The sequence below is a fragment of the Gobius niger genome (assembly GCF_951799975.1).
Source record: "Gobius niger genome assembly, chromosome: 2".
NCBI classification, from domain to species: domain Eukaryota; kingdom Metazoa; phylum Chordata; class Actinopteri; order Gobiiformes; family Gobiidae; genus Gobius; species Gobius niger.
The window spans coordinates 24280707-24308267 of NC_136853.1; the positions used below are offsets into that span (position 1 = coordinate 24280707).

A 27561-nucleotide genomic window follows, 5' to 3' on the forward strand; every position below is an offset into this window, starting at 1 on the left:
AAGTACTGTGGCAATGTGCTAGCTTTTCTGTTCATTTCTACCACAATACATAAAGAGACAGACTTATTTTTTGCTCAACTGTCTACTTGAAGGAAGGTATATGAGGCTCTTTTTTTTTTTTAGATTAGATTGTTGAAAAGTTTAGTGGATATTAGCTTGATTAGCTAGCTGCATGGTGGTTAGCTCTCATGCTAGTTGTACATTAGCAAAACCAGACTCACGTGGCCTCACTTTTCTTTAACAAGGAATACATTATACAGTTAAAACGTTGGTGTAAAGTAATTAGACATTTATTTTGAGCTCCACAATACTGGTGGGCATTTTTTTGCATTGGGTCGTCCATAACTTTTCTGTCTGACCCAGTCTTAGCTTTGAGAATAACCATAACATTGAACATGTTTAGCATAGTGGTAAGAAGCTGCTGTAGCACCATGTGCTGTGGGAAGTGGAGCTGAGACTGCCACAGAGGCATTAAACATAAATAACTCATCTAACAATGGGACAATAGACTATGTCTGAGATCTCAGGACGTTAAGCAAAGATTGTTCACAGCTACCATAGTTAACTCAACTTTATTTTTTCAGCAACAATGAATGAGTCGAAGGATAAAGAGGGACATGGGAAATCTGAGGTGAGATGTTTTTTCTTCTTCTTGTGAACCACTGTACTGTATAGAAAAGGCTTTATTTATTCATTCATTTTTTAATGCATGTATAAAAGGAATACCACTACATGGCCATAATGTTTTATCCAACGTTTTAACCTTAAGTCTCATGCTGTTTATAGGGCAGATACATGTAAACACAGCGAGTGATTTTTTTGTTTTGTTTTGTAGTCACAAGTAAGATATTTTCGTCGGCTGCAGACATTGAGAAATCACCACAATGCCTGTGTGACCCGACAAGAAGAGTGGCTCACAAAGGAAACACACAAAAACTTTGAAATTACATCACTACCTCAAATTGTAAGTCTGTGCATACAATATTGTTTAAGGCAAGACACTGCAGGGTAATGGGCTATATGCACAGTGACCCCACGTGATTTCCGCCTGGACAGTCAGCCAGACGCTGTCCTTCCTGTCCGAATTAGCAGGTCCCACAGAAATGAAGCAATAGCTTAAGATTTGGTAAAGGACAGCGAGTAAAAGTTCAGATGTGACTGGAGCAGGTTAGAAAATATTACATGAGACGTAACGACTTCACTGGAGGAAACTCCGTGTTCATAACGTGGATGTTTTTGTCTTGAGGCTAACGCGGCTAACGCAAAATAAAAAATAAAACTAGCGAGGCGTTTGGAACGAGCCTGCGCAAAAAAGAATCGTCCTGTTAGTTTAAATTATATTTACTTGTTTACATGTTATATTATCATTTTTCAACACTAGCCTTTAGCTCTAATATAAAGCTCCGCCCCTTACGACAGCTGGCGTTTCCTTTGGGGCAGATTCACAGCGAACATGATGTTTGTAACACGTTTCTGTGACTCCATCAGTAACTCGTTGTCCTTAACCAGATCCTGAGCTTCTCTACATTTGTGTGGGAACCTGCTAATTGTGAACGTAAACGATCAGCGACAAGAAGTCCAGCGTCTGGCTGACTGTCCAGGAAGACGTCACGTGGGGAAACTGTGCATATAAGGAAAAAAATAACGCCCCATAGTTAACCGGATATTTTAATAAAGAGTTTTCTACAGCAATATAAACAAATATCTCTGTCCACATGACAGATTATGCGCAAAACAGATTACTCTATCCCACGAAAGTTATATATTTTCCCAACACTTTTTTTTATATAGCAAATAAGTTTGACTTTGCATTTTTTTTTATTTTGCTGATGTTTAGCTCAGCCACTCAACTCATGGAGAAACTTTAGCAAGGTCAACCCGTCAAAAAAAGGTCTCTCTGTATAATGAATAAGTTCTGAGAAAAAAGAAATAAAGAAATCTGCAGCCGCAGTGCATGTGACGTCGCGCAGCTCGGAGAAAGTAGTGGCTTCTGTCCAAATCGCCAACAGAATGAGTGGACTATACACTACTATATAATGCAGGCCTATATAGTGAATGAGGGGTTAGGGACTAGGGTGGACATTCGGACACAAGCCAGGTCTGGTCTCCTGTCCAGACCTGTTCACGTTCAGGTCTAGTTGCGTCCAGGTTGTGTCCTGTTAAATGACTGCATGCCCAAATCCATAATTGAGTCTTGTCTTTTTCAGTCAAACCCCAGAAAGGATGACATGTCCACATCTGAAGGCAGCCAAGATGAGTATGTCCCAGATCACACAAAGAGCAGCACAGACAGTGAAGACGACGATTCATCTGCCCACCAGAAACAACCACATAGAAAGAATCTGGATCAAATAAATATAGATCCACAAGGTAAGATAAGTTTCACAATGTCATGTACTGTTTGTTACTTCCTGTTATCTATTAAGTGTCCTGGTAACCATTTCATTTTTGTTTTTAGAGGGGGTCATGGAAGACACAGAAGCATCAGATGATGAAACTGATCCAATCTCAGCCCCAGATTCGTCATCTTCAAAATCTCCAGGTATTTGAACAAGTAACACTTGACACATGTGGGGGAGAGGGAGAGGAGGCGAAGGACACAAAGGGAGGAGACCAAGGACAAGAAAACAAGCCAATTATTTCCTGTATTTTGCTTAGATTAATCTCATTATGTCCACAGGAACCAGGAAGAGGGGAGAGCCTGCACTCCAAAACCTTCAACCAGGAAGTGAAGATCATATCCCTGGGTTTTCTTCGAAGTTTCCAGGTATTTTAAACAATCAATGAAGGAGAGAGTTTGGCTGTTTGTTTCGGTAAGAAGAGATTCAGGAAAGAAGAGAGAGTGTGACCGGGGAGAGGAGACGGGTGAGAGAGATACAGGACAGACATAGGGGAGAGAGGAGGAGACTGAGGAGAGAAATACAGGACAGGCGGAGGGGAGAGAGGAGGAGACTGAGGAGAGAGATGCAGGACAGGTGGAGGGGAGAGAGGAGGAGACTGAGGAGAGAGATACGGGACAGGTGGAGGGGAGAGAGGCTAACGGATGAGAGGGAGGAGGGGAGTGAGAGGAGTAGAAATGGGAGAGGAAGGGGGAGAGAAGACGAAGGAGAAACGGATACAAGACAGGGATGGAGGAGTAAAGAGAGGGAGACTGGAGCGAGCAACACAAGAGCAACAGAAGTGGAAGGATTGGTACTGGTCAGAAATGTGTGATAGTGTTGCAGAATGAAGTGATGATACATTTTATGGGAGAAACATCCAGGAACTTGTGCTAAGTCCCCGGCCCCTCTGGGCAATGCTGAGCAATGTCTCTATTATTCTGTGGGTCTTCAAACACGTGTTGACGTTGGCATTAGTTACTGTGTGAACCATGTATATATTGCTCTCACAATTCATACATTTAATTTAAAAGGGACAGAAATAAAGCTGAAGCTGTAATTACAACAAAAAAAAACATAAAAAAAAAAAAAATCATGTTGGTGAGTGAAATCAATGATTTCTTTATGCCCATAGAACCAAGGAAAGGAGAATGTTTAGCTATATACTAGTTTAGTTTACTAATAACTTGTCTTGAACACTCAGGACAGACGGGAGGAAAGGGACTGCAGACACGGACGCCAACAGAAGAAATGTCTACTTCCACTGGTAAAGCTCATTCCAACTACTTGCAATACAATTGGTTTTTGTCTGTAAAGTCATAGTAAGTCATGTCTATGTCTTTGTTGTCGTCTTGTTATATTTTACTTTTTTTTTTTTTCTGCATGCCCTTATGGCCTTGTAGATGGAAAGTTTGTATAGCTTATTTTTACCTGAATTCTACGTTTGTTGCACGATTGTACTGAGAAACATTGCTAGTTTGTGAACCTGTTCTCAAACAATGGCAATAAAAAGTGTTCTGATTCTAGTTTTTGCATATCTTCCAGGATCTAAAGGAAAAAAGAGACCGTGGACAGTGCAGGAAGTGAATGCAGTAGAGGAAACCCTCATGGACAACATTCAGTCTGGAAAGGTCCCTGGTAAGGCGCAGTGCATCCAATGTATTGAAGAGTCTGCTGGGGCACTTCAAACAAGGACATGGGAGGGTGTCAAATTTTACGTCAAAAACCGGATTGAGGCTGGGAGACGACAAAGTTGTAAAAGAAAGTAATAAGTAAGTAAGTAAGTGCTTATGACACATTAGGTACGATGACAGAAACCGTTTTTGTAAGAGTTGGCTAAAGAAAACGTTGTCCTGTTGTATATATTTTTTTTGGCTTTTATTGATCCTTAAAGGAACAGGCCACCGTGTTTCCATACTGAGATATGTTCTTACCTGAGCTGTGACGAGTTCTTTAGGACCTGTCTGATCTTCAGTCACGTAAACACAGCGCAGACGGCGTTAGCATTTAGCCCCTCCCTCTCTCCTCTATAGCTCCAAAACAGGTCAAGATAGAAGCTACCAAGCTCTTCCACGTTTTCCCTATTTAAATATGGTTACGTGAAGTGTTCCACTACAAAGTATAATTACACACAATTAAACAATGTGGATTTTCTAAGCGGATAAAAGGGGGAACTATATTGTAAGGCGTAATAATACCAGGAGTAATTTGGCATCCGCACAGTAAAGTGAAGATTACTGTGCAGGAAAGTGAAGATTACTGCGCGGATTTCGAACTACTCCTGGTATTATTGCGCCTTACAATATAGTTCCCCCTTTTATCCGCTTAGAAAATCCACATTGTTTAATTGTGTGTAATTATACTTTGTAGTGGAACACTTCACGTAACCATATTTAAATAGGGAAAACGTGGAAGAGCTTGGTAGCTTCTATCTTGACCTGTTTTGGAGCTGTAGAGGAGAGAGGGAGAGGCTAAATGCTAACGCCGTCTGCGCTGTGTTTTTTCGTGACTGAAGATCAGACAGGTCCTAAAGAACTCGTCACAGCTCAGGTAAGAAACATATCTCAGTATGTACAAACAGTTGCCTATTCCTTTAAAGGAACAGGCAACTGTTTTTTCAGTCTGAGATATGTTCTTGCCTGAGCCTGATTGTGATTTGATGTGTGAAACCATAGACATTAGCATTTAGCCTCTCCTCCTCTCCTCTATGTGGCCAAATGGGGGTGAAGTTAGAAGCGACCAAGCTCCTCCACGTTCCCCCTATATGGTTATGTGAGATCCAAGTATAGTTACACAAAATTAAACATGTCAATTTTCTAAGTGGATGAAAAGGGGAACTATATTGTAAGGCGTAATAACACTTAAGAAGCACTTTGGCGTCTTACTGCGCAGATGTCGAGGTGCAACTACTCATGTAACTGTATTTAAATATGGGAAACGTGGAAGAGCTTGGTGGCTTCTAACTTAACCCCATTTAGCCCCATAGAGGAGTGGAGATGAGGCTAAATGCTAACAACATCTTTGGTCTTTTTGACTGAGTGCACGCACAAAGACCAGACAGGTGCACATTAATGGTAAATGGTAAATGGTCTCAACTTATATAGCGCTTTTCCACCTACATTAGGCACTCAAAGCGCTTTACAGCAAGGATCCACTCACCCATTCATACTCTCATTCATACACCAATGTACGCAGACACTGGGGGCAATGTGGGTGAAGTGTCTTGCCCAAGGACACAACGACAATGTGCACTTTCAGGAGGTGGGATTCGAACCCCCGACCTTCCGATCATGAGACGACCCTCTACCATCTGTGCCACTGTCGCCCCATCTGCCACTGTCGCCCCATTAACTCGTCTAAGCTCAGGTAAGAACATATGTCAGTATGGAAAACCGGTGGCCTGTTCCTTTAAATACAGGAAGTAACAGCTAGAGGTAGAGTTTTCATACTGTTGTGCAATCGTAAAGTTGTGCAAGAGTCTAAAGTAGAGACCTGTACAGGAATGGATTTTGTGGATTATGTTTTGGTCTGACCGCCCGTTCCCGCCTAAGGCTTTATGAATCCTGACCGATCCTACAAAATTAGTGTCGAGTCCTGCAAGTCTCGAGAATTCCCGCCCGTTGCAGGTCTCTAGTCAAGAGTTCTATTAAACTTTCCCCCCAACTTACTCGTGTTGAAGAACATGATAACTGGCAAACCGTTGGGCGACAGACCCATGTTCACTTTTTTGTAAATAAATATTTCATTGTTAATGAACATTTGTTGGGCATTGATTTTTTTGTTTTAAACCTCCTCCTTTTTCCTGTTAACCTATCTACCAACATTCAAAAATAACAAAAAATACAAGAAATACCATTTTCCCCACTATTGCCATCTGGTGGTTGTTTCAGGTACTACATAATAGACAGGTCCCCAAAAGTCACCAATTACCGGACAAAAAATAAAAAAGAAAACTTAGGAGATTTTGGTTCAAAATTTGCATTTGGAGCCCAAGGCTCAAGAAAAAAATTTGAGAGTGGTTTTGGTGGCTCTATTCCCTTAAAAAATATGGGGTCCCCATATGGAGCAGTTTGCCTTGAGGTCCCCATTTGTACTGATTTACAAGTGTGTGTGTGTGTGTGCGTGTGTGTGTGTGTGTGTGTGTGTGTGTGTGTGTGTGTGTGTGTGTGTGTGTGTGTGTGTGTGTGTGTGTGTGTGTGTGTGTGTGTGTGTGTGTGTGTGTGTGTGTGTGTGTGTGTGTGTGTGCGTGGGTCAATGTGCTTTGAGAGTGCTGTGAAAGTAGAAAAACACAGGAATACAAAGATGGCATTCCTCAATAATTTTGTATCAGTTGGTCGAGCGGGTCGTCTCACGATGAAGGTCCTTCCTCCAGTGTCTGTGATCATTGGTACATGAAAGGGGTGACTTGCTTCAAAAGCACTTTGGGCCTAATGAAGGTAAAGCGCTATATAAGTTAAGCATTTACCATTCTAATTACTGTGTTTTCCGGACTACAAGTCGCACCAACCAAAAGATGCAGAGTGAAGAAGAAAATACATATATAAGTCATAACTGCACCGTTGACAAGCCTCTCCCAGCGGCACATTGTTCAAGCTCCTATTTGCGAACTCGTTCCTCTCGCTGTGGCCGCCCATGATTAGCTTATTTAGCTTTCTTCATTGTGGTGTGAGTAACCTCTGCTTTTCCCCAGTCCCTCACAGGTCTCTCGCTCACTCCACACTTTACAGTTTTTTAAATTTTCAGTGGTAAAGTAAGTGCTTTTATCTGTCATTGCACAACCATACAGAAGCAGACATTGGTACACAAGCACTCGAGTGGCTGTCAGTGTGAAAATATCAAACATGAAATTGCATATTTTGATATAAGTCGCACTCCCAGCAAAACTGAAAAAAAAAGTGCGACTTATAGTCCGGAAAATATGGTAAAGACAATGTTGTCCTCCTTTGGTTTAGTCTTGGTTTTCAAACTCCTTTAAACATATTCAACATCATCCAATTAAAAATGTGAAAAAGTTCAGTGCTCGTCACGATTTTCTAAATGTTGTTCCATTTTACCTCATTGTGGTTCATGATGTACCAATTCTCGTTCTGTCTCGATTGTGTTGAAATGGTTCGGTAAAACATCGCAATAGTATTGACTGAGCAATAGTCAATCAAATAAATTAGGGCTGCTCGATTGAAAAAATATCAATCACGATTATTTTAGTCATAATGGAAATCACGATTATTCAAACGATTATTTGTTTTATTTTATTTAGATATTTATTAATTAAAAAACGATGCTGAATATTTTCTGAACAGTCATAAAAGTACAAATGATTTCCAGTATGCCTCGATTAAGGAGTGGTCTCTCACCTGCGCAAGTAAACTGAGCAGCGCGGCCTGATGACGTCGTCACACAGAGCTGTTTGTTTTTATGTCAGGCAAAAGCATGAGCCGTGGCACGTGAAATGCGAAGGGAAAATAATCCCAGCGCCATGAAATAATGCAAGTCTGCTTTGCAAAAAAAACAAATGCGATTTTTGTAATCGTTTAGCGTAATAATCGAAATTGTAATCGAATTTCGATTAATTGCACAGCCCTAAAATATATATATTTTTGTCACGCATCCCTAATATTTCCCAAAACTGACTGCCCTGACTGATCTAAACTAAACATAAAAGGCTTGTCTGAGTTTCTTACATCGCATTGTCCCCCTCGATAGCAAGGTCATAAACTTTTGCGTGAGGGCGCGTTTCCCCGGCCGCATGTGTGCAGCTGATGTAAGCATGTGAGTGTGTAATGACAGCGCAGTGGAGGCTCCCCGGGCGGTCAGCATGCCTGTCTGTGGTACTTAGTGAGGAACATCAGTGTGTACTCTCCATGACCCTGTGCACACCTGCTGAGACTGGAGCGCACACACACACACACACACACACACACACACACACACACACACACACACACACACACACACACACACACACACACACGCACACACACACAGGTGCAGAGACAGCTTTATGCGCGTTGTCAGCCTGTTTGAATGATGGTGCATGGCGTGACAGTTTGTATTGAAGTGATGTCAGCAGATCCAATAAGACTATGCAGAACAGATGCATGTGAGCTTTATATACTCGGTGTGCCGTGCTGTCAGACATCCCTGAGGGGACAGTCCAAGACAAATGTGTTGGTAATTTACAAGTGTGCTTAAATACCCATTATTCTTTCCTGTGCGAGCTCTCCAAGGATCTGCTGTGCTCATTTATCATCAGCTTTACAGAGGCATATGCACCATAAAAGCAGCAAGAAAAATGAAGAGGGTGGCAGAGCTGTTGCTGTTGGAAAGCTTCAGAGCAATAATTATGGCCTAAGAACTTTCTATTCAGACTGAGATTGTTTCTGCTGCAGTACTTTCCTAAATGGGACCTATTAGTTTCCTGAAACAATTGAGTTGAAAAGTTGTTTTGTTTTGGTTTGGTTTTTTTACCAGAAGACTGACTTTTGGAATAAAGTCGCCAATACTTAGTTACTTTAAATGTATTCTATGTTGTTGAAATATAAAAGAAAATACATAAAAGTCTCCTGTAAAAAACAGAGGTGGCACATCCATCTGGTCTGGAGATGAATCATGTGCTTTATACTAAGGTTGTAGTAAACCATGTGATGTTTTTTATCCAAGAACGAGAGGAATTCGATTTCCGAGCATGTACATTAGAGGCATGCTAATGTACTGCAGGCCGGGACATAGGGACAGCTCTTGTGTGTGGGGTGGGCTGTTTTTCTGGGTCTCGCACCTCTCATGCTGTTCACAGAGATTACATTTCAAAAATACCACAGACAAGACAGACAGGATAATCAATCACGTGAGCTCCAACACCAAACACACACTAACGTATACAAGCTTATTCAGCACTGTCTGCGAGCTGTGTCACATTGCGGAAGTCATAAATCAATGCCGTGGTGTCAAAGGCTCTAACATGAGCTGGAAAACATTGCTCTGCTCAAGTCTTCAAGAGCCAGGCCGAGTACTGATAATCAGTGTCTGGGAGGTGGCCAGGAGGCATCCGGAACAGACGCCCGAGCCACCTCAGCTGGCTCCTTTTTATCATTGTGTGTTATTTTATTACTACAAAGCAAGAATGGATCTGTGGAGGAGAAGCCTAATATGACAATTGTATTACTTAAAATCAATCTGCATTTCAGAAAGTAGGACAGAGGACTCCAACTTTCTTTTCCCTGTGAGCAAATTAAGAAAATAAACAGCAGAGAGCTACAGCTTTGAGGATATTTCAGTAAAAATGGGACCTTTTATGTTTGGTGCACAAAAAGAAAGAAGAAAGAAAATGCACTGTAAATTTGACTCATCGAGCGTATGTAGAAATTGTAAAAGCCTTTTACTTGGAAAGGGCTGGCAACCAACTCCCGAGCAACTGGTTGGAGACCTTTGACGTAGAATGGGTAAAATATGTTTCATATATGTTATGCTGGGGGGCATTGTTGGGGCTATTGTGTTTGTGTAGCAAAAGTAACGTAGGCAAAGGGTTGAGTTGTGAAGGGGCATGAGCTGGCTTTCTGCATAGTTCCGCAGTTAAATAAAGTTTAATGTGAGACAGTGAAGTGCAGCTCTCGGAGTAAGTACATGTTTGGCCTGTCAGGCCCGAGATGTAGACAGCTGAGAGCTGTTGTAAAGGGATCTGCTGTGGATGATGGTGATGATAGTGTGGCTTATTGGCCTGTTACTCGGCTGTCTGCAGTAATAGCAGTGCTGACAGATACAGACCACCCACTATTCTCAGGCCAGAACACATTCATCACACTCTTTACTTTTTCCATTTCAATTCTCAGTTCAAGGCAAGACAAATATATCCTCCCATGTGCCCTGCACATCCCAAATTCAATAATAAGGATGTTCTACACATGGTGCCACTGAGGAAAATATTGTGTTTCATATCAACTTATTGCATTCGCATCATTCCCTTAAACTTTCACTTTTTGAATTGCCAGACTTTTAGTGGAGGTATTCTGTCACTCACTCACATCATGTCAGGGAGGAGATGACGGGTTGTCTTGGGACTTAACAGACTTCGGGAGAGACCAGACAAGCAGTAATTCAATGCACATCCAACGGCAGGGCATGAGATTCACATGCTAACAGTTTTGGGCATATTAGGCTAATATGATGTCATGGGCCGTATCATCAACAAAGCTTTGTAGTTAAATGGGCTGATTCATCTGCAGAGAGACTCCTGCCATGTCCGTCGTGCAACATTTCTCATGTTTTTTATTCTCCAACTCTGTGGCTCTCCTGACAGTGATTAATGACCCTCAGCTGCTGTGTGCTTCCTCACTGACACTCCCATCTTTCTTCTCCTCTCTCCACTCTGTCCTAGCAGAAAGGGGATTAAAGAATTTGGCCAAGGAGACGATTGATGCCACATGACTTCAGAGAAAAATGAGAGGAGAGATTATATTAAGCATTTTTCTACACATTCTACACTACACCACACTAGCATGAGCCGTGTTCTCCATATTAAAGGTACAATTAACACAAATTAAAATGCCATAGTGGTGGTAGTGAGACATTTTTTTTGTCTTTTACAATTTCTTAGTGTTAGAGAAAGAAGAAGGTAGTGTGGCATAACACACAATCATGATCGACTCCTGGGTCCAAACTGCTGAGAGTTCCACTAATAAACACAGCAAAACACACAACATCTCCTGCTGAAATAAAAACAGATAAAAGGACGAAAACTGTTGTACACCTAATTCAAACAATATAGCTCACTATTTCTGCAGGTAAAAGATATTTTTATATATACAATCAGCCTTTTTTATGTGTGAAAAAAAAAGATAATTAATGCCAGAAAAGCATTACTATTGAAAATCCAGAGTAAATGTAATATTTCTTTGTGATCAGATGTTTAAAAACAGCCCTGTAGTCGGCTCTACAGCAGGTTAAAATCAGCTACATCCTACAATGAAAACAGCTAAAGCTCTGTTAGACCCGGAAGTAGAGTGATGACATCATCACTTGACATATGTAGTTTAGTATTTTTACTTAAGGGGTCGGACTAGGACTGAGAAACAGCCCTGGACTCTAACCAGCCTGGCCCAAATTAGGGTAAACGCGCACTTCCACAAAGACATATAACTTTTTGTCACACTTTTTGTGAATTTTTTTTGCTTTTTCATTACTTTTTTTGTGGCTTTTTGGCATGTTTTCATCACGTTTTTGTTGTATTTTTATATTTTTTTCGTCACTTTCTGTTTCTTCTTTCTGTCATGTTTCGTCTCTTTTTTGTTGCTTTTCCAGCACATTATTCTGTTGTCATCCCAGCTTTCGTTGCTATTATGATGCTTTTCTTTTAAGCTTTTAGATTTGGGTAAAGCTCAGTTCAGGCAGGGGGTAAGAGGTTAAGGAGAAAATTGAGGGGCCAGACCGGTGGCCCTAGAGCCAGTTAACCTGGCTAACGCCAGGCTGCTGTGTGCACTAGAATCATTTGGAACTGCACAGCAGCATGGGGACCATGGCCGAAATGTTTGCATGGCTTTGGGAACCAATCACAGAACAAGGAGGGACGGCAAGATGATAACGAGCTATTGGATATACGGAAGCTTGTAGTTTATTTACAGATTTAAAAAAAAAAGTTTATTTACGGATCAAACATGACAGCAGCAGACGAGACACTTTTTCAAGCTATATCGGGCTTTAGGCCGTGTTCTAAATAGTTTAGCTCGAAAGTTTACAGCGGGTACGTCATACGTCATCGAATACGATGATACGATTGGCTGTGGCCACGTGCAGACGCATGATAGACATTCGTAGCGCCCAATAAACGGCTATGGACGATCGTAAACCACACCTCTCCTACAAAGAAATGAAATGGTGGTCCCCAAATATCACTTGTGATTTTAGTCTGCCATTAGCCAGGCTAAGAGCCAGTGGTCCTTCTGTGCTCTTCCAGAATGGACATATGGTCAGCCCGCCACTGGACACTTCCGCAAAGCCCGTTCATTTAAACAGAGAACGAGGGAAAATATTCTCCGCACAAATCGGATGTTTAGTCGATTGATTTGTGTAAAATGTCCTGTTCATGTGTACCAACAAGTCAACACTGCACTGTTTCTCTGCACGGCCTAAAAACAGCTTTGTTTTCGTGTAGTGACTCATTTTTCTATAAGATGCTCTCTATAACGGCACAGTTTGTTTGTTTGTTTATTTATTCTCTTTTATCTTTTAATTCATTTCCTTTATCAGCGTCCCATCACACCAGAGGGGCCAGCAAAGACCAGTTCATGGTGAGTTTGCTCAATACATCCAGTCTAATTGAATTCATAGCCAAGATGCTGGGAAAATAGTTTAAGGGTGGTATAGAAACCAAAGAATTAGCGACAGAAAAGGAGATTAGAAAAGCATTAAGATCTGGGAGGTTTGGAGTGGTGCTTAATGACTCCTCTGCTCAGAGCAGAATTACAGCCACTGTTTGCCACTGTTATTGCCTGGCCTCATTTACTGGGTCCCACCTGAAGAAGGATTGGAAGAATAACACTATAAATTCAGGCGCTGCCCTCGGAAAGCTCCCTGCAGTTTAAAAGTTACTCTTATTACACCATCATGCTGCTCACAGGGCACATGACACCCTGATTTGAAAACAGGCAATTATATTTATTGATATAATGATTTAAATATCTGCAACAGCACAATCAAATCTATGTAATTGCTGCTGGTACGTACAAAATAGTGTGCATAGGTTGTTTCCTTGGCAGGGAATGACAGTATTATGTTTTCTCATATAAGCTCCAGCTGCAGTGAGACATATAGGTGAGCAGAAACACTGAGCAGACTAGAGAAGGCAGAGGGAAGGACTGGTATTGACCAAACGCCAGGTGTGATGGATAGTGCAATAAGTGGCAGCGGCCAGTACAGGAGTGGAGAGAGTGATTTCTGCTTCTCCCTCCTGACAAATGACAGTGTTGTTGGGGTAGGGGCGACTGAGCCGGGGGCTGGCACTGTCCGAAGCTGCAGCGCCGTGATGGACTGCTGTGTCAGGAGTAAAGAAATGGACAGAGAAGCGGCCTGAACTTGAGAGATGGACGTAAAGGACGTTGGCGCGAGGTGCTGGGTTGCTGTGCTTTGAGGATGGGGGTCAACAGAGTGTGCAGCAAATTAAGCCGGCTGAGCTGAGGGCAGATTAATGAGCAAGACAGAGGCAGAGTGAGAGAGATGAGGGTACAGGGCGACACCAGAGTGAGTTCATCTTTATTAATGGCCAAAGACCAGAGAGGGAGTTATTAAAAAGGAAAAAGATGAATGAAAGGATGAGTGTGAATGAGGGAGGGAGATGTGATGTATGCCCCCTCCTGGCTCTATGAAATCCAATAATAACAGTGAGCAATGGGCCAGCTGCACGACCAAGGAGAGCACGGAGGAGACCGTGTATACCACAGGGGGGCAGCACTGAGACGCTCGTGCAGGTCGGTATGTGATGCTAATTTAAGGTTATATTGTTTTGAACTCCTAAGACCAACTCTTAACAGCACTGTGCAACTGTGGAGTGGATGAATGAATACAAATATCATTAATTATACCATAGTACATGATAGAGAGTAAAATACATTGCAAAGGGTAACAGAATATTATAATGATACTTACAAAAGTGGACGTCTTGGTATCAGCTGGGACCATTTATTCGAGAATGAATGAGTGCATGTCCCTCCTGTCCATCAGTGGCACAGAGGAAAAAACAGATATACTTAATATATAATTGTGTTATACACTGTGTAGGACGTTTTAGCCAGTAGCTTTTACATAATTTGATTCTCACTATCAGCTTTGGTCAAGTGCAATGTACAAGAGTGAACTTAGTTTTGTAACTAAACATACTCAAGTCTAGTCATCTGCAATATGACTATTACTACTGTTCTGCTACCACTTCATTTTGAAGGTTTTTTTTGCAAATGACAATGCAAATTGAGTTGTGGTGGTCAGTCACATCTAAAACCTGATTAGCTCAACCTGGAGAAGGTCCCTGTGGTCCTGATCCCTAAAACAACACACGTCAGGGACGTGACCCACTTCCAGTCGCCTTGACCACCTGATACAGACAATGGAGGCTCACCCTCATCCATCTACGCTCCATGATGAGCTAATAAATAAATAATATAAATCATTTAGATTATGGTAGACAAGTAATTAGAAGTAGGAAAAGGACAACACGATACTCTCAATAGGTCACTAGAAAATACTGAGCTCAGGGGGCTCTTCATCAAATTGTCTCAACCTTTAATTCAAACAACTTCTCAAATATAAATGGAAACATTGTCATGATGAAACTGTTGAGTTCTATATAATAAAAATACATTCACAGACCCTTTTGCTTTGGTACAGGGGAACAGGAACATGCAACAAAGTGGTGCAGACGAAACAGCTGAGGAAGGAAGGGCCGGACCAGCTCATTACGCAGAGGGCAGTGCAGTGACAAATAATACATGGAGCTGGCAGCATTGATCTGGCGTTCATGAGGGGTGTCTGGGTGAGGTGCCACAGCTCTAATGGAGAGGCCAGTATCCACAGCCTGCAGACAGATGACACGCCAGAGGAGAGCAGGGGCGGGAGCAGGAGGACAGAGCGAGCAGGACTAGATAGTAGTGCTAATGCTCGTCCTACTCCACCCAAAGGCCTGTCTTGAACGTGAACTAAATAATGTATTCAAAACATCTAATCATAATCACAATCACAATCATCATTGTCAGAAAAATCACTTTTTTTCTATTTTTAAACATCAATCGTACAGTTAGTTATTCCAAGAGGTCCTGCCTGCAGACCTCCACTGTGAGCTCTCTGCTGCCACAGGCACCACTCTCAAATTGCCTCCACTGTCAGGACAGGAAATGCACGGGACTATGGACTCTCTGATTGGTCAGATTCATACTAAAGCCTGAACCTTTTGTAAACTCCACTATCCTTAAGGTTAGGATTAGGGTCAGGTATACGGTTAGTTTGGATTATTTTTTATTTTATTTTTTTACTCATATTTTTATTGCTTTATACGGAATTTGTACTTTTTTCCCCCTGAATACAAGCTTATAAAGGCATGCGTACAATGTCTGGTTGTTTATAAATGCTTGTAATAGACACTCCTGACAGTGGAGTATAAGAAAATATTTACTGCAATAGTAAGTAATGGTTAGACCTTGTGCTTAATAAATCAAGACTTAAAGGCCCTATACCAGTTTCTTGTTGTTTACAAACAATGAAAGAGGGAGTTTTAAAATGTTGTGGCTGACACTCATTACTAACTTTCTTAACTCATTTTTAACATCTCAATTTTTCCACATTTATAGGCACAGTTTGACAACTTTCTTTGAGCGGTTCAGTCATGGGAAAGTAAACAACAAATCCATGCTAGTTCATCAATATGAAGTTTGTATAATTGGATGCACAGCACACAAACATCTTTTTCCACACTTGTCTGCTTTTAGTCTACTAAAGGACAAAACACATTTCATTCCACTGCTTGAAAAAGTCTGGTCCTTTTAGTCCTTTACCAAAAGACTTAAACCAAAAATGAAATTGCAACATCCAGAAACAACGTGAACAAGATAAGTCTCACCTGTTATGAATGTACATTTGAATAAGAAGACAGACCCAGACATTCGCAAAACCAACAGAAAAGTAAAGAAGCTACAGAAGGAGACATGGGAAGTGTAGGGTTTGTAGCCATTCTGGCAGCCACTGGGACTATCATTACCATACATCAGGACAATGAATGAGGCTTTCAGCAAGCGGTAATAAGAATTTGATAAATCATGAGCCGGGAATTAACTATATGCCAAAACAATGAGAGCACTCTGATAGATGCTGAGAGGATGAGGGCACAGATTAGTCAGACAGGAGCGTCGAGGCAGGAGTGGAGGGACGACAGAGTGAATAAAAGCAGGGATAGGGAGTAAGCTCAAAGTAAGGGATTGGTAACAGGCTACTGGGCATACGATAGTTCACACAAATGAGTTGGTCTTCACATGATATGCCCAGATTGACAGCAGAATTATAACGCATATTGCTCTGAATCTGAAAAGATAAGAGTTTGCCTTTAGGTTTAGTGTTGAGGCGAAAACATTAATTTTATGTGAAATGAATTCCTGTCCTGTCCTGTCTGGTTGTAAATGTTTTCCTTAATTTAAATGCAACAGATTACTTGAAATTAGTTTCTCAAATCAAAGACAAATTGTACTTATTTCAAGATTACTATTGGCAGTGTAGATTTGAAGAAAAATACTGGCTGTAAGGGACTTCTACCAGGATTATTTGTTTTTATCTCAGCTGTTAGCCTACTGTTTTTAGATGATTTTGATTGACTATCAAGTGCATCTGATTTAAAGTGAAGCTATAGGCTGCAGCTGTGAGAGCAGTGCATGCAAACCTTTGACCAAATAAAAACTAATTGAATTGTTTATTGGCCAAACCGCCTTTGCTCTGCCTGATCCCGTCAGACCTTGGAAGCTAAGCAGGGAAGGGCCTGGCAAGACTTGGATGGGAGACCGTTTATGAACACCACTAATTGTTAATTCAATGAAAAAAATATCAAAGAGAAAAATTGCAGTGTCACAGAAGTACAATACTATAATTAAACACTTTTAGAAACCAAATAAAGAGTAATAATAAAATATGAACTGAATAACTAAAGCTATATAGACAGGTAATTTCCAAAACAGCTGAGGTTAAGATACAGTAGTGGAGCATTGAGAAAGCACTCCTGTCATGTTCCCTGGTACAGCAGAGGAGCTCAAATCTAATCAAAAACCTCAGATTCTGTGTGTGACTTTACTGTCCTTAAATTACAGCCTGCCGAAAAGGGATTATGTTGCTGCTGTTTCTTCGCAGTCACTAAAAATGTGATGCCTCTTCTCCCTGTCTGAGGGATGTCACAGGGCAATGTTTATTTAATGAGGAGTCTGAAGGGGGTAATGAAATCTAGCCCAACACACCATTAACAAGCACCCTTATCAGTTCCATGACACACGTGCAGCCTTTTGTTCTCCAGATCCCAGAAACTGCCTCTCACGCACACGCACGCACACACACACACACACACACACACGCACACACACGCGCACACGCACGCACACACACACACACACACACACGCACGCACGCACACACACACACACACACACACTATGTAGTACTGTACCCTATGACATGTATTGACTGTAATCTGTTACAAAAGTTGGCAAAGAAATTATGGCGTCAGATTCAGAATTGGGGAAGAGATCTATTCACCAACAATGCCATCTATTGTTGTTGTGGCTGAAACAGGCCTGTGAAGTGATAGAAACACATGTATTCAGTATAGAGTGAGCAGGTTTGTGATGGCCTCGGCGACAGATGTGCCGCTCAGCAGACTTTGTTTTGTCCTGGTAAACTCATAATCTTACAACCATTGTGAGACAACTTTCCAATCCTGAATGAAGGTGTTAAGCACTAACAAAACTGTCCTAAATGTTGATTAAATGCACTCACTCCTATTTTTAACCGCATTGATTTGTCTGAGGCCATGTGTATGTTATATTCGGTGGCAATCCACAATGAAGAACAAAAAATAATGTTTTTGAGGGCATAATAGCAATTCTAAACATAAAAGGAGATGATGTAAGCTCAACCAGTAAAGTCCCAAAGTACCAAAACACCATGAGGCATACTTTAGTGCAATCTGGAAGGAGAAACCTTTCCATGTTTGTGGCATAGATCATGTGTTAGGATTTTAAAGTCTCATTTACTGAACATTAGGCTATAAAAGCAAATGGCGGATGGCCACTACACAAGATCCATGTAAATGAGGTGTGAGAAAGGCCATCACTCATCATGCCAGATGCACGCTCCCATTATTATTTATGGACATAATTGGCCTGTGTTTCCTCAGGCAGTGGCCTTGTGATGGATCTGCTGATGATTCCACTCTGCACCACAATCAGGAAGCCTTCACTCAGGGCCAGACCAAAAGAGGAGGGGCCAGTTTCACATGGATGACATCACAGAAAGGCTTCAGATGACAGCATAGACAGATTGCAGAGATAAGACGTATTGAGGCAATTCAAGTAGATCTTTTGCAAAAACAAATGATACAACCCACTTACCTCACTCATCCATCATTCCAGGCTGATTTCCCTCTACTAATATAAGTCAATATGGAGTGCAGCACAGTCACTGACATCAGCAAACAGTAGTGGATTGAACTGTTGATTTGAATGAGACCCATACTGACTGGTTGGTTAACTTTCCTATCGACAGAGGTCATTGGGCAGGCACTCTGTTGACTTGATTGGTAAAGCTGAAGAGCTAACCAGCTCCTCCTCGACTGTCGCTCAAGCTTATAATGACCGAGGCAACAGGCCTATGTATTGTAAAGGACAGCACAAATGTTTGCTGTCACAGATTGCCATCATGTCATCATGAGTGTGTTAACAAGTGTCAACTCATAGCACAGCATGTAGGTTTAACTAATTATTATTGTTTGCTTGTTTTAGGTCATTGTGACAGTATTGTCTGTTGTCCTGACCTCCTGACACTTAAATGAATTACTCCTGAAGATACATATTGAACATAAAAGAAACCTAGTTATTCATTTGATTTGTCAGCAGCAAATGTTTGCTGCCATCTGCTGGCAAATACATTTACCCAGGTCTACCAACGTAGGCTAAATAAATACTACTAAATAAATAAATCACAAAAATCTCATCATCATGCTGTGGGGTTGTTATGCTGTTCACAAAATAGATGATATCATGAAGAAAGAACACTTGTTGTGCTGATAAGGTTGCGCACCCCAGTTCCTAATACCGTGCATTGCTCCTTAAGACAGCCTGGGGTTTTAACAACTGCGCTGATTTGCTTCTCAAATTTAAGTTCAGGATCCACTTTAAAATACAAATTAGAAACAACCGGTTTGACAAAATCCCACAAGAAGCCAAGGTCAGGAGGAGTGCCATTAGGGCCACTATTAGGGATTATGCAGAAAAGTAATTATAAGGTCCTTAGATCATGGATAACAGACACAACACTGGCGCTGTGATGTCATAGTTTTAGGAAAAGTTACAGAGACGTGGGAACGATGGAGCCTCATAACGAGCGTTTTCAGATCTTTCCACTCTGGAACCTGGTGTTCGTTTATGGACCCCCAAAACACCGGTTTCATATGAAAAACATTAAAAACATCACTGCTGACATCGAAGTGCTCCTGGTGTTATTACTGTGACTGAGGGCACACGTAAACACCAGACAGGTACACATCAACCTTTAAAGTAGCCTAAGGCAGTGTGAGTCGAGCAATAGGAGTAAAACATACAATGTGGTAAATAACTTTTAAAAAAGACACATCATTTAATGAGAAACAGAAAACAATGGGATATAATTAGGCTGCATAAAACTACACAAACCCACACCAAACATTTCTTAGGCACTGCCTTTTCATTGTCAACTTTAATACTAATTTTTAATGAAACAATTAAGGCAAAATAGTGGATTTTCCAGCTATTAACATAATGGTGGATACAGTGCAAAAATCAAACTATGCTATTTTGCACTGCATAGCAATGCTGCGTTTCCTCCAAGCCACTGGAAGAATTTGCCACTGTTTCTACAATATGGAGCGGCACTTGACTATCGAACAGTTCTTTGCAGTACAAGTCCTTTTTACACATTTGAGCAGACTGGCTATTTACATAAAAATGAAGAAGAATGCAAAACACAAATTTATCAAAAGTTGTGACAATACCCTTAAATATTTATGCAACATTTGTCTGCTTATAAGTAAGGTAAGAGTGGCGGCAATCCCTGCAACTGGTTTGTTTTATATATGAAAAATCTTATTTGGAAAAAACAAGAGAGACCCAATGTTGTATAAACAATCATGAACAGTGACGTGTGACGTGATTCCATGGTGTCACTGCAACTATAGTTAAAAAAAACTTAAACAAATGGTTTCAATTCAAACATTTTGAAGTCATTTAAAAGAAAAGGCCAATTGCAATATTTTCCTGGTAACAAAACAGCATAATTCATTGTGATTTAGATAAGAGCAGTTCATGCACGGGTTGAACACAGGTTTTTACCAGATGAGCGTCTCTTTCATGTCTATCCAAAAGTGAGAAAAAGAGTGCGGAAATGTTCTTGATTTGTTACGTCCAACAGCCCTTCTCATCATCCGTTATGAACTCAGAGATGTTGAACCTGTCACAGAAAAGGACACCCTGAGTGCTCTCCTCTGTTTAACACTCGTATGGGTGGGTGGAGTAAAGGCATTCTGTAACTGTAAATGTTCCCAGTCGAAAATACATCAACTCTCATAAAAGGAAACGACCCATATACAGAACATGACCAAAAAACAAGTCCTGGACCATCCTGACTTCACTTGTTACTGCTCTTTGGCATGCTGTGAAGAAAGTATAAGAATAAAGAAAAACATGTTTGACTTGTGGCCATTTGAGGCATCTGAACAAATAACCATAAACAAGATACTGGCACAGAAAAAAAAGACCTGTAACTGTTTTCCTAGTGGATAGGTGTATACAGACATGGGCAGTAGGTGAGGATAACGTCTGATTATGTTGAGGAAATGTTGAACCAGCCTCCTGATGGAAGAAAATGTTGTAGAAACAGAGAGATCGTATGGACAGTATCTCTTCTCTGTTCAGAGTACGGGTTTTGTGACCTCAGAGACTTGGAACGAGGGACTCCTGTTGCCAGAGTTCAGTGGGTGTGGTAGCCAGCAGTTCCCATACCAGTCTGGTTAGTTAGCACTGTCCCATTCACACCCTGCACAACGTCCACCATGCCACCGTTGTTCATCGCCCCTACACCTGTCCATCCAGCTCCTGCAGCTAAATGACTAAAGCAGAAAACAGACTGAGTGAGTAAATCCAGTGAGGAACTAAAATGTCATGTACCATAGTTCAACATACTTGTAGCCCTGCTGATCCCAGGTCTGCCCATAGACTCCATAACCTGGCATCTGCCAGTTATTGGGAACATATTGACCAATCGGCTGTGTGTTACCATACCACTGACCCCACTGGCTATAGGGCTGTGCTGCGAAGCTCACAGTGGTCTGCTGGTACACACACATATAAGTTACATCTTCCTTACATATGCCATAGTCCAATACAAACATACACTCACTGCTTACCTGTGGCATCTGTACCTGCTGTACTGGGGTGCCCATGTCTGTTGTTTCTTTACCCCAGTAACATTTGACCAGAAATCCCTCAACTGATGTACCATTTACAGAAACAATGGCATGAGCCGCTGCTTCATGCGAGTTAAATCTGCGATTTGAATGAAGACATAATACACTTTTAGCTCTGCAAAAACGCAATGCTGTAAGACAAGAGCTGGATTAATAAAAATATAACCTGAACATCAGCTTACCGAACAAATGAGTAGCCTTTGTCAGGGAAAACACGGATTTCCATTATTGGGCCAAATGGGGAGAATGTCTGTCGCATTGTTTGCTCTATAATGAGAAGGATAAATGCGGGACTTGGTACATGATTTGGTACTATGCATATAAGGCCAATAATGTGTGACATACCAGTGAGACCAGATGTGACACCTCCACAGTAGACAGTGCAGTTGCTGATGCTGGACTGGTTGACCACCTCATCAAATGACAACTGCTTAGCATTTGCTGTTTTGGTAATGTTGAAATTAGATGCCGCAATTTTAACAAAAGCCCAAATAATACATTAAAATATTTTCACAAAGCATACTTTCATTCGTCGTTTTTGGAGCAGGCTTTCTTGTGGCCCAGTTGGTCCTTATTTGTCGTCCTCCCAGCCACTGCCCTCCCATCTGCTGAATGGCATTTTCTGCATCCTAAAAACACAGAAACACTGTCAGGACAAACTCATGTATTTTGATTACTAGGCTATGTTTTAAGTGGCCTTGCACTTACCCATTTATTGAAGAAGGAAACGAAACCATAGCCTTTTGATTTACCTGTGGCCATATCTTTCACCACCCTACAATCCCTGAAGGAAAACACAGGAAAATTAGATCATTTATATGGTATGTCTGTGGATAAATAACAATAACATACGATATTTTCCCAAATGGAGCAAACGCTGCTTTTATGTCATCTGTGGTGATCTCTGGACTCAAATCACCCACAAAAACATGGAAATGACCTGGAATATGATAAATGCACTTAAATAACTCAATGAACAGAGTTAGGCTTGGCCATTTACAACAAACACACACAGTATATTCACCCCTAATGGCAATACTTACTGCTTGTGTCTTTCTTTTGATTTGTCGGTGTGGTAGCCCAGTTAACTTTGACTTCCTGCAAAAAAAAATGAATGGAGGAAAAATAGGGAAGGGCGCAAATGAGTCAAATAAGCTCTCAAGTTAAGAAAAGATTATTGATTTCTTTTCTTCACACCAGTTATGTCATCTATTTCTTGGTATGCCATTAGCGTTCACATTTGTCACAGCTAAAACAGCTTTGGCATTTCACTTTTACAAACCTTTGTAAACAACAGAAGTTAAGATAGAGAGGAGAGAGAAGGATGACCGTTTTAATCAGGAAAGCTTCTGTGTCACACCAGTAAAAATTTGGAGTAAAATGTAGGAGGTAAGGTCCAAATAACAAGGGACTTACAAATAAGTGATTTTTACGAACTTGTTATACTCCTCAAATGGTCCTTCAATACCTGTTGAGGATAAAATATTTTCAACTGAATGTCGTTTTGTGAAATTGTGTTGAGGAATGTATATAGAAATAACTTGCCAGAAGAACACAGAAGAAACAAAAAGGGGCCTCAATCAAACCAACAAAATGTATTACTAAACATAAACACAGTGAAGCTCAAGATGTGTTTGAAATTATGGACTTTTATACATTTTTTCCCATGGTGCCAAAGTGAACATGAGGCCTACTGCAACACAACCAAACAGATTTGTAAATCCTCACTGTCTGCAACGTGATTGTGTAACGTGATTCAATCAAATGCAATGAACCAACAACATCTCAGTCCAATCTTTTTTCATAAAAGTACAGTAACCGATATTTTGCTTCAGTTGACTCAGACAAGAGAAAATGGTAGCTTACCTTACCCAAAATTTTCCGGCCATTCATAGCTGCTATAGTGGCTGTGGCATGTCTATGCTCATAAAACTCCACAAAACAGTAAGGATCGTGACCTGCAGTCTATAATGGAAAGGACACAGAAAATGTGGTCAGAGCAGAACATTTATAGTTTACGATTAGGGTCAATGATTGAATAAGGGCAGCAGATTGTGCTGATCAGACTCTTACTAGGAGCCCATTCTGTTAAAGTCAACTAGTTGAATCCTTTCATCAATTACAACAGCCTTTCCCAGTCCAGAACGTCGTGTCCCCCCTGTCTATCCAACGATCCCACAGGGGCCCCCAACATCATGAATTCACTCGATTCAAAGAATATGTAATGATTTTCATTTCTCATAATTATACATAACAAGGTAATTGTGATTATAGGCCAATATATGTATATATTTTTTTAAATATAGAATTAAACAAATATCTGTTAAGTTAACGTCAAACTCATTCATTCTTAGAAAAAAATATGATTATATATTATATTATTATTCTTTTTTTTAATGTCACTGTTGGAGGCCCCCGGAACGCACTTTGGGAATGGCTGAATTACAACATTGTTTCCTGACATATATAATTTCATGTCTAAGTAAATGCATATTCACTCTGTCTCACCTCGGTCTCAATGGACTCATTCTAAACATTTCAGAGCTCAAATGGCCTCAATAATAAGTGCTGCTGAATATTTTTCACCGGTCCAATTAGAAATAATAGAAAAAGCATTTTAAAGGAACTTTAACATTATTATTGTTGATGACTGACATTGCTGAAAAAACATACAAATAATCTTTTGTATTGTATCTATTTCAATGCAATTTTCATTAATCAATTGATTTGTTTATTTGGTCAGGATAATGCACTGTGATACGAAAAACTGGAGCAGCTGGAGGAAACCTATGCAGACACGGGGAGAACATACAAACTCCACACAGAAAGTCTCCCCCCTGATCGAACCCAGGACAACAACACACAATTATTGTGTTGTGATATAAATGGTTTTGTGGGTCTGATGTTTCAATGTGTTTTGTTATTCAGCTTAATCAATATATTGTATCAAGACTTTTTTTGTGTGTTTCTTAGGTTCTGTTTTGGTATACAGTACTTATTGTATGGTACTGTTGTGGGCAATAAACAGCCCTGGTGTTTCCTCTTATATCTGTGGGATTTTGAAATGATTTGTTTGTTTACAGTATTTGGTGGAGACAGTGCATGATGATCAAACTCATGTATATGAACATGCCACACTGGATTGTAGACACGCACCGGGTTCCATCCATTGTCCTGCATTCACGAACAAACAAATGTATTCAAATCCCAGAGGGGGCTGTACTGTCCTGTATTTTAGTGGTGATAACCGCTGTGCCGCCCTATTTCTTCCCACAGTGCATAAAAACTTTTGCGGGAAATACAAATTTAATAGAACCTTAGTGATCATATAGTAAAGATATTTCCCATGTTGTTTTCCAGTTCGTCCCCTTGCTCAAGCTCTGCATCATGTCCCTGAATTGGAATTGAATTAGATCGCACAACTCTGACAAAGCACAACTGAAATGATCGATACTGCATGCTTGAACATCAAATTGATTTTATTGTATTTTTCTGATATACTTCATTGTGCAGCTACATATCTATTTACCTCTGTATCTTATGCTTCTTGAATACTTACATCTACAATCATTTTACAACTCTTACAAGGTCCAATCTGGCCAAATAACTCCAGGATGAGAGCTTCTGTAACATCTCGGGACAGATTCCCAACATACCTAGACAAACACAAATATAAAGATATATTTTAGTTATGTATAGTGCATTTTGTTCAGTCCAAACTGAAACTAGAGTGCATTTCAAAACATGTTTGCAGGTATAGCAGTGTTTCCCCTACCGCCCTGCCAAAGACTGTGGTAGAGGTTAATAAGGAAATCCAACCCGAGCTAAATTAAACAGTTGGTTATGTCTCATAACAGTCACTGAAGTGAGCTCTGATGGGAGTTTGTAGAACTCCTGTGAATCTGGCCTCCAATGCTGATTTTGGCTTCTTCTCTTTTATGAAGAGCACAGACCTATTAGCTTATGTGTCACTATTAGATCATACACTGTGGAACTCACTGATAAATATTAAACATGAAAATCAAATGAAGATGAATCATAAATAATAGTACATACTCAAACTTTGTAAAACATAGCATTGTTTCCTACATCATCAAAAAGCTTTTCAGTTAATTGAATTAAATGTGTATGACAGTAATTCAAATAATAAATAATGCACTTTGGGCCAGAGGTACAGAGCAAGCAGGTTTTTTCACCACCTGACCAAAAATAAAAATCAACAAAAAAAGATCACACGCTCTAATTGTCTTTCACTGGGCTGCCTTTAGCTTTGATTACTGCACACATGTACTGTGGCATTGTTTTATTAAACTTCAGAAATCAGAAAAGATCCAGGGTCATATTCATTTTTCACCAACATCTTGTATTAATGATGGGAGAGTGTGACCACTGTGCAAAGCCCTCTCCTGCACATCCCAACGATCTCGACTCTGATGACCAAAAATGATGTCCCATGCTCCTGGAACCACTCTTTCACACACTAAGAGCCCGATGAATCCTGACATTGTCATCTTGGAATATGCTCATGCCGTCAGGGGAGAAAATGTCCACTGATAGAATAACCTGTTATTCAGCAGGTCGTCAGTCGAGCTCATTCTTTAGGCACATTGCGTTGGTGAATATAGACCTGAACAACTGCAGCAACCTCTCATCAGTCAGAACATGGCAGTCAGACAGTGTACCCTATGCAGGCATCATTTATCTGCTTGCAGATGATTCATTACATTACCTAAATAATGGACTATCATTCAAATTGCACATTTGATCTGAGTGGGTATCTCAGCCATTGACTTGCAAATATTCTGAAATGGACATAAGAAATAATAATATGCCCAAAATACGCAAATAATGGTACATTTTCATTTACAACATGAGAATGTGCTGAATTTGTTACATTAACATCCGTAGACATGTCAAAGGTCTGTAAGAAGATTAAAATCTGTTTTATTCATCCTCACTGCCCCGTTGAAGCCTAGGTTGTGTTGCGCATAGAAAAGAGAACAGTGTTGTTTTTGTTGTCTACAACAAATACACTTCACAAACTGTATTTAAATAATAATAATAATAATAATAATAATAATAATAATAATGTGTTAAGAATAATGTTCTCAAAGATTTAAAAAAAAAAAAAAAATCAGCAAATTACAGCAAGCTGTGTGCACACGTACCGAGGGAACAATGACAGTGTTTTGTTTATCTCTCGTGAAGAGTCTGTGGCATAATGTGAACGCACCACCATATGCACTGCACGAAGCATTGTCATATTCTGATCCATGAGGAAACTATGGGAAACAGTCACAGCATAAACTCTGATGACTGTATGTTATCTTTATATACCATAGCTTTGGAGTCATCTGTGCCCATAATAACTTGTAGACTAACCAGCCAATTACAGAGCTAATAAATGTAGTTACAAAACACACAATGTATAATGACACATCATTAAACACGAGCCTTACAAGGAACGTGAGCATAATTCAGACCTAATAGCAAAAACGATCACGTCAAATTCTATATAAAAAAGCCGGGTTCGAGCTCGAGTCCTGACAAGTCGCAAACGTTACTGTGATGAACAAGGCTAGCTAACGGTCAGACACTCACAGGGTTTTGGGCTGGTCATCGTCCATTGTTGCAGGCCGAATATAGGTCGCAACCCAGACGAACTCGCGTTTTACTGCAATGTGTCTGTAAAATACAGTATGTTAAATGTCTTTGTATGAACTGATCCACTGCCGTTGTTAGCAAGGCGAACAATAGAGTGCCGACAAAAATGGTGGGGAGATCAACGCGCATGCGCAGTAGCCAACGCATGTGCAAAACGTGACCAAAACAAACACAAGACCACGGAATCATGACAAAATGTTTATTTTGCGTAAGAAACCAAGGAAACACTTTTAACAGCCACAGAGCAACATCACGTCTATCGTTTTTTCCGTCAATCTTAAAGAGTGAGCGTGA

The 27561-nt window shown here is 40.6% G+C and overlaps 1 protein-coding gene and 1 long non-coding RNA gene across 5 annotated transcripts; one reads left to right on the forward strand and one right to left on the reverse strand.

The window, feature by feature from the left end:
• Positions 1-2150: 2150 nt before the first annotated feature.
• LOC306959233 lies at positions 2151-3632 on the forward strand. Its single transcript, XR_013792608.1, has 3 exons — positions 2151-2370; positions 2459-2542; positions 3583-3632. It is a non-coding gene; the product is annotated as an uncharacterized lncRNA (long non-coding RNA).
• A 16186-nt stretch (positions 3633-19818) lies between these two features.
• On the reverse strand, positions 19819-27433 carry LOC306959222 (cytotoxic granule associated RNA binding protein TIA1-like). 4 transcript variants are annotated; one of them, XM_079551274.1, is made up of 12 exons: positions 27205-27422; positions 25163-25259; positions 23470-23568; positions 22647-22701; positions 22456-22543; positions 22312-22387; positions 22127-22232; positions 21949-22044; positions 21786-21870; positions 21544-21682; positions 21320-21465; positions 19820-21246 (listed from the first exon to the last, which is right to left on the reverse strand). In XM_079551274.1, the coding sequence occupies exons 1-12, from the start codon at positions 27228-27230 to the stop codon at positions 21108-21110; spliced, it is 1152 nt and encodes a 383-aa protein (XP_079407400.1). In that variant the 5' UTR covers positions 27231-27422; the 3' UTR covers positions 19820-21107. The 4 variants fall into 4 exon arrangements, with proteins under 4 accessions (XP_079407401.1, XP_079407400.1, XP_079407398.1 ...); XM_079551273.1 differs by having other exon boundaries at positions 19821-21246; positions 21320-21468; positions 27205-27417; XM_079551272.1 differs by having other exon boundaries at positions 21320-21682; positions 27205-27433.
• Positions 27434-27561: the final 128 nt, after the last annotated feature.